General features: G+C 42.7%; 1 protein-coding gene across 5 annotated transcripts in view; it reads right to left on the reverse strand.

Annotated features, from left to right (window-relative positions):
* The window catches only part of LOC134540747 (serine-enriched protein), a 98,345-nt gene that overhangs the window by 44,022 nt on the left and 40,917 nt on the right, over positions 1–13,406 (reverse strand). For all 5 annotated transcript variants that reach the window (XM_063383647.1, XM_063383644.1, XM_063383645.1 and 2 more), the window contains exon 3: positions 8,126–8,261. In XM_063383647.1, coding sequence (XP_063239717.1) covers positions 8,126–8,261 — 136 coding nt within the window. The remainder of the gene's footprint in view (positions 1–8,125; positions 8,262–13,406) is intronic.

Raw genomic sequence — 13,406 nt, forward strand, 5'->3', positions numbered from 1 at the left:
TGGATGCAAGTCCTGTGTGTTTCATACTGCCCATGTTTTGTCCTGCACGCGTGCAACAAGAAGGAAACTTTAAAATATACAGAAAGTTTTTCCATAAGGCATAGTTTCGACATCAACCACGTTTCACAGTCGCGCTTTTTGCAAGTGCAGGCTGGCCCCCTAAGCGAGGGACTTCTTAGTTACAGGGGTCCCCCACCCCCTCCCCTCCAGGGATTTACGCCCAGGGGTGGCTGGATATCATGTCTTAAATTTTCTATCACTAATGTTATGATATAGTCATTACGAAAATGAAAGAAGAGAGCACCCCACGCTTTTAGTTGTACAGAGTTTTGGCGCATATTTTGGCAGTTGGACAAAAACTGAAATTTAAATTTTATTTTTTTAATTTTTAGTTAATTCAACGGTAAAAAAAGTTTTTTGTTCCTTTAAACTATAAGTTTATTTTATTCTTTTTAGCCTCAAAATAAAATAAAAATTATAGAATTTGAGTAATTGAAACAAATTAAAAATACTAAATATGAGTGATTAAAGTATTTATGTGTTACAATGAACTTAAAATTAGTCATTAGTGTTTACGTAATCTAGTCATTTCAGCTAATGCGTCAACATTACATGGGAATTTTCTTGCTATCTTAGAGCAATCAAGTTCGTCTACTTCGAGACCACCCAGTGGCTTTACGCGACTAAGAGCTACATAAGCTTGTCCGGCAGCAAAGAGACGCGATTCCAATCAAGCAACTGCGTAATCTACATTGCAGCCTTGCATTTTATGCACGGTAGATGCCCAAATCAGTATTAATGGCAACATTCACCTTTTAGCAGTACCATAGCTGCATTTCGCTGGAAACTGATTGGCTATTGGTTTAGTTATATGTACACCATCTGTGTCGAAATAAACACGGACTGATGGAATGTCTGTATCATACACTTGATCACGCCGGAAGATTGGTCAGATAATTTCAGATTTAGTACCCATATTGCCATTAACGAACCCCGGGCACATTTTCCACCATAACCCGACCACGGAAACACTCTAAATCGGAAATAATAAATTTTTGAAATTTTCGAAATTTAGGGCCATTTCCCCCCCCCCCCCCCCCAAACCGAGCGGGAGAAAGTCAAACACTGCACACTATTTTCCATCACAACCCGACCTTTTGGATCGGAAACACTCCAAATCAAAAAATCATTAAATTTTTAAAATTTAAAATTTTTTCTTCAACACCCTCCCCCCTAGGGACACAGTCAACTCCGGGGCGAATTCCCACCATGCCCCGACCTATAAACTAGTTTTTTTTGAAAACTTGTGACCCCCACTCCTCCTTAAAACACTATGGTCTTAAGTTATCAAAATATTGTATTGTCAGGGGTTCTTTATATGTTTGGAAAATTTCAACATATTCAGACGTCGGATAGTGGGAAGATTTTATTACATAGTTCATTCATTCATACATACAGGTCAAGCTAATAAAAGCGTGGTAAAAAAAGATCACGCGTTTAAAGAAGCATAATAAATTTAAAAAACCACCCCGTTTAAGACAACAGTCACCGTTGAACCACCAAAAGGGAAAATGTGGTCCTCTTGAATTATTAGAGATTACAGTAAATAAATACGGACTTTTAAACGAATAATTTAGATCAAATAAACGAAGACTTCCTCGTAATTTCCAATAACTGAATCTCGTTAGAAACTACACCGTGTTTCGACTTTAGAGCTATATGATATGTTTTTAAAAAAAAGGTGGAGGAAAGATGAGTGTCACTTCTGTAATATTTTTGTTCGTACAAAAAGAATATTCTTTTGGGTTCATGTTCATAGTAAGATAACTCAGTGTCCGTAATTCGTATACATTTTTTTCTCGAAAATAGAAGGAGGTATTCTTCAACACTGTGATGTAAAACATTTACGTATGGTGATGAGAAAAAAAATTGTTTTGAAGGATTGGTAGGGAGGAGGGAAATGTACCACTCAACTGGCACAGAATACTTAACCGGGACAGAACACTGAACCGGGAAAGACCACTTAACCGGGAAAGACCACTTAACCGGGAAAGACCACTTAACCGGGACAGAACACTTAACCGGGACAGACCACTTAACCGTGACAGACCACTTAACCAGGACAGACCACTGAACCGGGAAAGACCACTTAACCGGGACAGACCACTTAACCGGGACAGACCACTTAACCGGGACAGACCACTTAACCGGGACAGACCACTTAACCGTGACAGACCACTTAACCAGGACAGACCACTGAACCGGGAAAGACCACTTAACCAGGACAGACCACTGAACCGGGAAAGACCACTTAACCGGAACAGACCACTTAACCGGGACAGAACACTTAACCGGGACAGACCACTTAACCGTGACAGACCACTTAACCAGGACAGACCACTGAACCGGGAAAGACCACTTAACCGGGACAGACCACTTAACCGGGACAGACCACTTAACCGGGACAGACCACTTAACCGGGACAGACCACTTAACCGGGACAGAACACTTAACCGGGACAGACCACTTAACCGTGACAGACCACTTAACCAGGACAGACCACTGAACCGGGAAAGACCACTTAACCGGGACAGACCACTTAACTGGGAAAGACCCCATAACCGGCAAAGACCACTTAACCGGGACAGACCACTTAACCGGGACAGACCACTTAACCGGGACAGACCACTGAACCGGGAAAGACCACTTAACCGGGACAGACCACTGAACCGGGACAGACCACTGAACCGGGAAAGACCACTTAACCGGGACAGAACACTTAACCGGGACAGACCACTTAACCGGGACAGAACACTTAACCAGGACAGACCACTGAACCGGGACAGACCACTTAACCAGGACAGACCACTTAACCGGGACAGACCACTGAACCGGGAAAGACCACTTAACCGGGACAGAACACTTAACCGGGACAGACCACTTAACCGGGACAGAACACTTAACCGGGACAGAACACTTAACCGGGACAGAACACTTAACCGGGACAGAACACTTAACCGGGACAGAACACTTAACCGGGACAGACCACTTAACCGTGACAGACCACTTAACCAGGACAGACCACTGAACCGGGAAAGACCACTTAACCGGGACAGACCACTTAACTGGGAAAGACCCCATAACCGGCAAAGACCACTTAACCGTGACAGACCACTAAACCGTGACAGACCACTTAACCAGGACAGACTACTTAACCGGGAAAGACCACTTAACCGGGACAGACCACTTAACCGGGAAAGAACACTTAACCGGGACAGAACACTTAACCGGGAAAGACCACTTAACCGGGACAGAACACTTAACCGGGACAGACCACTTAACCGGGACAGAACACTTAACCGGGACAGAACACTTAACCGGGACAGACCACTTAACCGGGACAGACCACTTAACCGGGACAGAACACTTAACCAGGACAGACCACTTAACCGGGACAGAACACTTAACCGGGACAGAACACTTAACCGGGACAGAACACTTAACCGGGACAGAACACTTAACCGGGACAGACCACTTAACCGGGACAGAACACTTAACCAGGACAGACCACTTAACCGGGACAGAACACTTAACCGGGACAGAACACTTAACCAGGACAGACCACTTAACCGGGACAGAACACTTAACCGGGACAGAACACTTAACCGGGACAGACCACTTAACCGGGACAGAACACTTAACCGGGACAGAACACTTAACCGGGACAGACCACTTAACCGGGACAGAACACTTAACCGGGACAGACCACTTAACCGGGACAGAACACTTAACCAGGACAGACCACTTAACCGGGACAGAACACTTAACCGGGACAGAACACTTAACCGGGAAAGACCACTTAACCGGGACAGAACACTTAACCGGGACAGACCACTTAACCGGGACAGAACACTTAACCGGGACAGAACACTTAACCGGGACAGAACACTTAACCGGGACAGACCACTTAACCAGGACAGACCACTGAACCGGGAAAGACCACTTAACCGGGACAGACCACTTAACTGGGAAAGACCCCATAACCGGCAAAGACCACTTAACCGTGACAGACCACTTAACCGTGACAGACCACTTAACCAGGACAGACCACATAACCTGGAAAGACCACTTAACCGGGACAGACCACTTAACCGGGAAAGACCACTTAACCGGGACAGAACACTTAACCGGGACAGACCACTTAACCGGGACAGAACACTTAACCGGGACAGACCACTGAACCGGGAAAGACCACTTAACCGGGACAGAACACTTAACCGGGACAGACCACTTAACCGGGACAGAACACTTAACCGGGACAGAACACTTAACCGGGACAGACCACTTAACCGGGACAGACCACTTAACCGGGACAGAACACTTAACCAGAACAGACCACTTAACCGGGACAGAACACTTAACCGGGACAGAACACTTAACCGGGACAGAACACTTAACCGGGACAGAACACTTAACCGGGACAGAACACTTAACCGGGACAGACCACTTAACCGGGACAGAACACTTAACCAGGACAGACCACTTAACCGGGACAGAACACTTAACCGGGACAGAACACTTAACCGGGACAGACCACTTAACCGGGACAGAACACTTAACCGGGACAGAACACTTAACCGGGACAGACCACTTAACCGGGACAGAACACTTAACCGGGACAGAACACTTAACCGGGACAGACCACTTAACCGGACAGAACACTTAACCGGGACAGACCACTTAACCGGGACAGAACACTTAACCAGGACAGACCACTTAACCGGGACAGAACACTTAACCGGGACAGAACACTTAACCGGGACAGAACACTTAACCGGGAAAGACCACTTAACCGGGACAGAACACTTAACCGGGACAGACCACTTAACCGGGACAGAACACTTAACCGGGACAGAACACTTAACCGGGACAGAACACTTAACCGGGACAGAACACTTAACCGGGACAGAACACTTAACCGGGACAGACCACTTAACCGGGACAGAACACTTAACCGGGACAGACCACTTAACCGGGACAGAACACTTAACCGGGACAGACCACTTAACCGGGACAGAACACTTAACCGGGACAGACCACTGAACCGGGAAAGACCACTTAACCGGGACAGAACACTTAACCGGGTCAGACCACTTAACCGGGACAGAACACTTAACCGGGACAGAACACTTAACCGGGACAGACCACTTAACCGGGACAGACCACATAACCGGGACAGAACACTTAACCAGGACAGACCACTTAACCGGGACAGAACACTTAACCGGGACAGAACACTTAACCGGGACAGAACACTTAACCGGGACAGAACACTTAACCGGGACAGAACACTTAACCGGGACAGACCACTTAACCGGGACAGAACACTTAACCAGGACAGACCACTTAACCGGGACAGAACACTATACCGGGACAGAACACTTAACCGGGACAGACCACTTAACCGGGACAGAACACTTAACCGGGACAGAACACTTAACCGGGACAGACCACTTAACCGGGACAGAACACTTAACCGGGACAGAACACTTAACCGGGACAGACCACTTAACCGGGACAGAACACTTAACCGGGACAGACCACTTAACCGGGACAGAACAATTAACCAGGACAGACCACTTAACCGGGACAGAACACTTAACCGGGACAGAACACTTAACCGGGACAGAACACTTAACCGGGAAAGACCACTTAACCGGGACAGAACACTTAACCGGGACAGACCACTTAACCGGGACAGAACACTTAACCGGGACAGAACACTTAACCGGGACAGAACACTTAACCGGGACAGACCACTTAACCGTGACAGACCACTTAACCAGGACAGACCACTGAACCGGGAAAGACCACTTAACCGGGACAGACCACTTAACTGGGAAAGACCCCATAACCGGCAAAGACCACTTAACCGTGACAGACCACTTAACCGTGACAGACCACTTAACCAGGACAGACCACTTAACCGGGAAAGACCACTTAACCGGGACAGACCACTTAACCGGGAAAGACCACTTAACCGGGACAGAACACTTAACCGGGACAGACCACTTAACCGGGACAGAACACTTAACCGGGACAGACCACTGAACCGGGAAAGACCACTTAACCGGGACAGAACACTTAACCGGGACAGACCACTTAACCGGGACAGAACACTTAACCGGGACAGAACACTTAACCGGGACAGACCACTTAACCGGGACAGACCACTTAACCGGGACAGAACACTTAACCAGGACAGACCACTTAACCGGGACAGAACACTTAACCGGGACAGAACACTTAATCGGGACAGAACACTTAACCGGGACAGAACACTTAACCGGGACAGAACACTTAACCGGGACAGACCACTTAACCGGGACAGAACACTTAACCAGGACAGACCACTTAACCGGGACAGAACACTTAACCGGGACAGAACACTTAACCGGGACAGACCACTTAACCGGGACAGAACACTTAACCGGGACAGAACACTTAACCGGGACAGACCACTTAACCGGGACAGAACACTTAACCAGGACAGACCACTTAACCGGGACAGAACACTTAACCGGGACAGAACACTTAACCGGGACAGAACACTTAACCGGGAAAGACCACTTAACCGGGACAGAACACTTAACCGGGACAGACCACTTAACCGGGACAGAACACTTAACCGGGACAGAACACTTAACCGGGACAGAACACTTAACCGGGACAGAACACTTAACCGGGACAGAACACTTAACCGGGACAGACCACTTAACCGGGACAGAACACTTAACCGGGACAGAACACTTAACCGGGACAGACCACTTAACCGGGACAGACCACTTAACCGGGACAGAACACTTAACCGGGACAGAACACTTAACCAGGACAGACCACTTAACCGGGACAGAACACTTAACCGGGACAGAACACTTAACCGGGACAGAACACTTAACCGGGACAGAACACTTAACCGGGACAGAACACTTAACCGGGACAGACCACTTAACCGGGACAGAACACTTAACCAGGACAGACCACTTAACCGGGACAGAACACTTAACCGGGACAGAACACTTAACCGGGACAGACCACTTAACCGGGACAGAACACTTAACCGGGACAGAACACTTAACCGGGACAGACCACTTAACCGGGACAGAACACTTAACCGGGACAGAACACTTAACCGGGACAGACCACTTAACCGGGACAGAACACTTAACCGGGACAGACCACTTAACCGGGACAGAACACTTAACCAGGACAGACCACTTAACCGGGACAGAACACTTAACCGGGACAGAACACTTAACCGGGACAGAACACTTAACCGGGAAAGACCACTTAACCGGGACAGAACACTTAACCGGGACAGAACACTTAACCGGGACAGAACACTTAACCGGGACAGACCACTTAACCGGGACAGAACACTTAACCGGGACAGAACACTTAACCGGGACAGAACACTTAACCGGGACAGACCACTTAACCGGGACAGAACACTTAACCAGGACAGACCACTGAACCGGGACAGACCACTTAACCAGGACAGACCACTTAACCGGGACAGACCACTGAACCGGGAAAGACCACTTAACCGGGACAGAACACTTAACCGGGACAGACCACTTAACCGGGAAAGACCACTTAACCGGGACAGAACACTTAACCAGGACAGACCACTGAACCGGGACAGACCACTTAACCAGGACAGACCACTTAACCGGGACAGACCACTGAACCGGGAAAGACCACTTAACCGGGACAGAACACTTAACCGGGACAGACCACTTAACCGGGACAGACCACTTAACCGGGACAGACCACTTAACCGGGACAGAACACTTAACCGGGACAGACCACTTAACCGGGACAGAACACTTAACCGGGACAGACCACTTAACCGGGACAGAACACTTAACCGGGACAGAACACTTAACCGGGACAGAACACTTAACCAGGACAGACCACTGAACCGGGACAGACCACTTAACCAGGACAGACCACTTAACCGGGACAGACCACTGAACCGGGACAGACCACTGAACCGGGACAGACCACTGAACCGGGACAGACCACTTAACCGGCAAAGACCACTTAACCGGGACAGACCCACCTGTTGCGCGGCATTCTGCAGGTTCAGCAGCGGCTCACTGCTCCGCTTGAGGAACAGCCTCAGCTTGTTCTCCCTCGGCGCGGACTCCTTCTTCCTCTGCGGACTGGGCGCCTGGTACAGCATCTTGTGGAACACCCTGTGCGACCAAACCCCACCCCGCAAACATCAGCCCTGCAGTTTGGACGGGTCACACACAAACCCTGAGTCAGACTACCTAATTAAACCGCCATCTCCGCAACTTCAAACATTTTTTTAATCTTCATTTAGATGTTTTAAATGTATAATTTGAATTTTTACGTAAGGTTTGTTCCATAAAAATCATCCTTGTAATTTTTATTTCCTGAAAGAATATGTTTTCGCATGCCTAGGCGATCCTAAGTAACCTAAAAAGTTTGGTTTGGTTAGATCAGCGACCATTATAGTGCTATAAAATAATGACATGTAGTTTAATTCTTACAGAACGGTGTTCTATTTTGTTCCGTAAGCGAAGTTGTAAGAGCGAGCGGCAAACTTCAGTTATATTCGGTGTCTGATTGATCTAAGGTCACAGTGACTGACTGATCAAAGGTCACGGTGATTTTCTCATCTAGGGTCATGACCGAATGATCTAAGATCACGGTGACCAAATGTTATAGGGTCACGTTGACTGAATGATCTAGGGTCACGATAAATAACATGATTGATCTAGGGTCAATGCCTCGTAGGTTTCACAGATGGAAACAAAAATACGCTATCTTTACTCAAAAATTTTTGTGCCACATATACTATCGATTTTGTCCTAGGAACGGTTTTTTTATTGCAGAGAAAATAATAAAATTTTATACCTAAAACGGACAGTGATAAGTCGCAAAAAAGTTAATCAATAGAGTGAAAAATTAAATTTTACAAAATTATTATAAGCTCAAATCTTTCCAGTTACATAAATTTTATTTATGTATTTTCTGCAGTTTAACCAAAAATAATTTTTAATAAAACGTGACGATTTGCGATGTTCTATAAATGCTAAATCCATGATGGCGTCTTCAGTTTATATTTCTCTTATGTTCATAATATGAACATATTATTCCTAACTGGAATATATTAGGAGTGTTTTTCTAGAAATCTCCTACACTTAAAATACTAAAAAAAAGTTATCACGTCACATAGTCTCTCTTTAACTGTATTTGGGTGATGCAGATAGAGTGGCATCCTTTATTAATCAATTCGGATACAAGATTTTGTATTATTTTTATTCCAATGATAGTTATGATAATAGTTACAAAGTCGTTATATGATAAATGGATGTAAAATAAAAGTTTTATATCCTGATGGGGCAAGATAATAATATGAAATATTAAGTTATTTATGCCCATTAAATACTAAGAACAGAGTACCATTAAGAATATTTGGCACTCTTCAACGCGCAGATATTAGAATTCAGAAATATTTGCTGGGATAAAAAATGTTATTTATATTTTAATAAATATATGTTTATTTGTCATATCTACTTCATTCATTTATGTGTTGACTGACTACGTATTTAAAACCATAACTTCAATATCTATAAGAATACAACTTTCCAGGGTAATAATCAAACATTCTTACAAAACTTCTTGACACAAGTTTGATATAAATCATTTTTGATTATGTAGCAAAATGTTTGTGACACACATCTCAAAGATAATGAGAATTAAGACATCAAACTAAAGTCACATAAACTATATTGCGAAAAAAAACCATATCGCGAGTATTAAGAATCATTAACTAATTAACTGACAATAATTTTACTCTCTCATTTATTTAAACTATACCAGGATTTTTTTAAAGAGCTGCAGTTATATTTTCAGTTTAAAACGCATCCCGGTGAAACTTATGCAATTTTAACTTATAAAAGTTTGGCAATGAAAACATAATTCCTTGTTAATAAAGTTAATTAACATAGAGGTGTACAGAATGCCTAATAGAACATGCTTCTTGCACCTTTGAACAACATTGCAGTTACAAATTCTTTTAGATAAATTATTTTTACCTTATTTAGGTAACCAAAAGTAAGAGTTTTAAATATTTTTTCAATATTTGTAATCTCATAATAACATAAGCCAGTAGCATACATAAACTTTTAACCTGAACATCTATTGCTTGTGATTGGGAAAAATTAGCCAAAATGATTAAATTATTACTAGAATCTGCTTATTAATAAAAATTGTTATGTGCAACATAATTTATTTAATTTCCTGAATTTATTTAATTTCATGCCATTAAACATCAATTGTGCAAGTTTAATAATGCTTAAACGAATATTAAGCAACGAGATAAAAAGCACACGTTAGGCATTACTGAGTTACATCACTTAGATAAACACTGTTTGTAAACCCTGGAGATAACTGTAGTTTAAAGTTATCCAGGATGAGTCAGATATCAACCAAAAAACTTTGGCTGCTGCTTTATAATGCCTAAAGTGCTTCCCGAAGTCGGTATACGCACTAGAAGTCAAAGCTGGCCAACTAGTTTGTTGCAAATAACAATTAATTTAATATAAAACATTATTGTCTAGTTAGTGTGTGGCTGAACACAGTACTACTATCATCGCAAAGCTAGTGGTTGTCGTAAAACGATTTAATCGAAATATATATGTATTGGGAACAATTTTATCTCAAATGAATGTTTGCGACGCCAAAATATGTGATTTTTAAAGGTGGATTACGAATCCACATGTCAAGACAATGTTTCACTAAAATATTTAATATATATATTTTTTTGTTCATCGGCGTGTCTTAACTAAACAATAGGTGCCCCTGATTTGTAGCCTCTCTGGTGTATTGAATATTGTGCAAATATCAGTTGTTGTTTTTTTTTTCAATATAAACTATAGAACTCTGAATTCGACACGAAAAAATAGTTCGAAAACATCTGTACGACTTATGCTCTATAGTTTCCCCAAGCTTGTATACTTCTTTGAAGTTAGTGCTGAACAAAATTTTTATTGTGAATAATAGATGAAGTACCTAATGTTAAACACCGAGCGTCTGCAAAGTGTTTAATTAAATACAGTTCTCCAACCACCACAAAACGTTTCGCTGTCGTAAAATAATTGCATTGCAATTATCAAGGGTAAAAACGTTATTTTCCACATGTTTTTGTGATATTTTACTACATTCAATTATTTCAATAAAATAATTTTACAACAATGACTTAATACAGTAAACTCCCTATTATCCGCGGGCGGATTATCTGCGCATGCTACGAAAAAAATACAGCACATATGTAAATCTGTATTTTATTACAAGTGAGCAAATTTGAACTCTACTGACGAGTGTATTGTGTGCAGTATACAGTAAAACGCCACAGGCCTTCTCGGAACTCACGCAGTAGGCTGGCATGTGTAATTATTCAGTAAAATATAAAATTTTTAGTATCATTAAATAATTTTTACTGTTAATTGTAAAGTTTACTGTATATACATTTTAAGATTTTTCAGTTGAAATTAATGTTTCCTTTTTTTCCCCCCATTTTCGGCTCTTTGCGGATTATCCGCAATTTTCACTATTCGCGGTGGCCCTGCCACTTAATTTCGCGGATAATCGGGAGTGTACTGTACGCGCTAGTTGTAGGATTTCATTCAGTGAAACAAAATCCAGCCACTCAGAGTTTCATAATTATTACTTTCCTTATTATTTGAAAATAAATGTTGTCTGGCTTCAACTTCAAAGACTTATACCAGCCACGGGAATACTTTAGACCATAGATAGTAAAAAAAGTTTTCTACTTATTTTATCGTGATGAACCTGCAGACCGAGGATTCGGTAAAAATCAGACTCACCCTTTATGTGATAGAACCATTTCTTGTACTCGGTGTTTTTAAGAGTAGTAATAAAAGGTGATGGTTATAGTTTTGTTCAAACAAATGTTATAAATAATGTTCGCAGGCTTTCACGGCCATTGTCTAAAGTAGCTTGGCTTCTGGGTTGTAGCCGTGTCATTGGCAAATAATTTACGGACGTTTCGGTCAACATTGCAGTCGCCATCATCAGGGAGCAGTTACCTAGGTTGGTAGGTAACTGCTACTTGATGATGGCGACTGCAATGTCGGTGAATTATTCGCCAAGGACACGGCTACAACCCAGAAGCCAAGCTACTTCAAACGTTATAAAGATGCAAATTTTCCGTTTTTAATGGCAATTTTTCTATAATACTCATACTGAACCAGGCAATCAACTTTAAATTGAAACCACTCCAGCCTTGGGAAGTATTTAAGGTTTTAAGTAGTATTTACGTTTTCAACTTATATTTTCGAGATGAACCTGAAGTCAAACATTTTTGGTTGAATTCTGACTCATTCTGCATATGCTAAGTTACAATGCATTACATTCTGATTCCGTCATAAATAAATTACTGTAATGTATATGGTTTAAAAAAAGTAATGCTTGTGCCTCCAAAACAAACATCTGTGAACTTTTTTAACTTTAAAAAAATAAAAATGATGTTCATTTATAACCGCTGAAATCAGCAAAATAAAAAAACTAAGGTTATATATTTTTACAAATAAATTTAACTGTTTGCAAGTTTCTCAAGTTTGGCAACAACATAACCATTCTTTAGAAATCCATGATTTTCTAAATCACCCATCTTTCAAAATTACAACTCAAAGAATCAATAAAAATTTAAAAAAAAAGTCGAGCAAGAGAAACACATTAATTGGAATAACACAGACAGAAGTACATACATAACTTATAAAAACATAACATAATTAATAACTTAATATTAATAATAACCCAGAATCATACAACAAAGGCAGTATGACAGTGTGATCGTGTTACAGTGTGAAAGCGTGAAAGTGTGACAATTTGAAATTGAAAGTGTGACAGTGACATGACACTGGGACAGTGTGACTGTGTAAGAACGATAGTATGATAATGCGGCAGTGTAATTGCGGCCTTGTGGTGGGTGACAGTGTGGCAGTGTGACAGGTTGAGAGTGTCACAGTGTGTCAGTGAGTTAGTTTGACATTGGGCCAGTGTGACCGCGTGACAGTGTATCAGTGTGACAATGTAACGGCGCGACATCCTGAATCGTGAAATTGGCAGTGTGACAGTGTGACAGTGTGGCAGTGTGACAGTGCGACAGTGTGGCAGTGTGACAGTGTAACAGTATGACAGTGTGACAGTGTGACAGTATGACAGTGTGGCAGTGTGGCAGTGTGGCATTGTGACAGTGTGGCAGTGTGGCAGTGTGACAGTGTGGCAGTGCGGCAGTGTGACAGTGTGGAGTGTGGCAGTGTGAAAGTGTGACAGTGCGACAGTGT

This window comes from Bacillus rossius, chromosome 17 (genome assembly GCF_032445375.1).
Source record: "Bacillus rossius redtenbacheri isolate Brsri chromosome 17, Brsri_v3, whole genome shotgun sequence".
Classification (NCBI taxonomy): Eukaryota; Metazoa; Arthropoda; class Insecta; order Phasmatodea; family Bacillidae; genus Bacillus; species Bacillus rossius.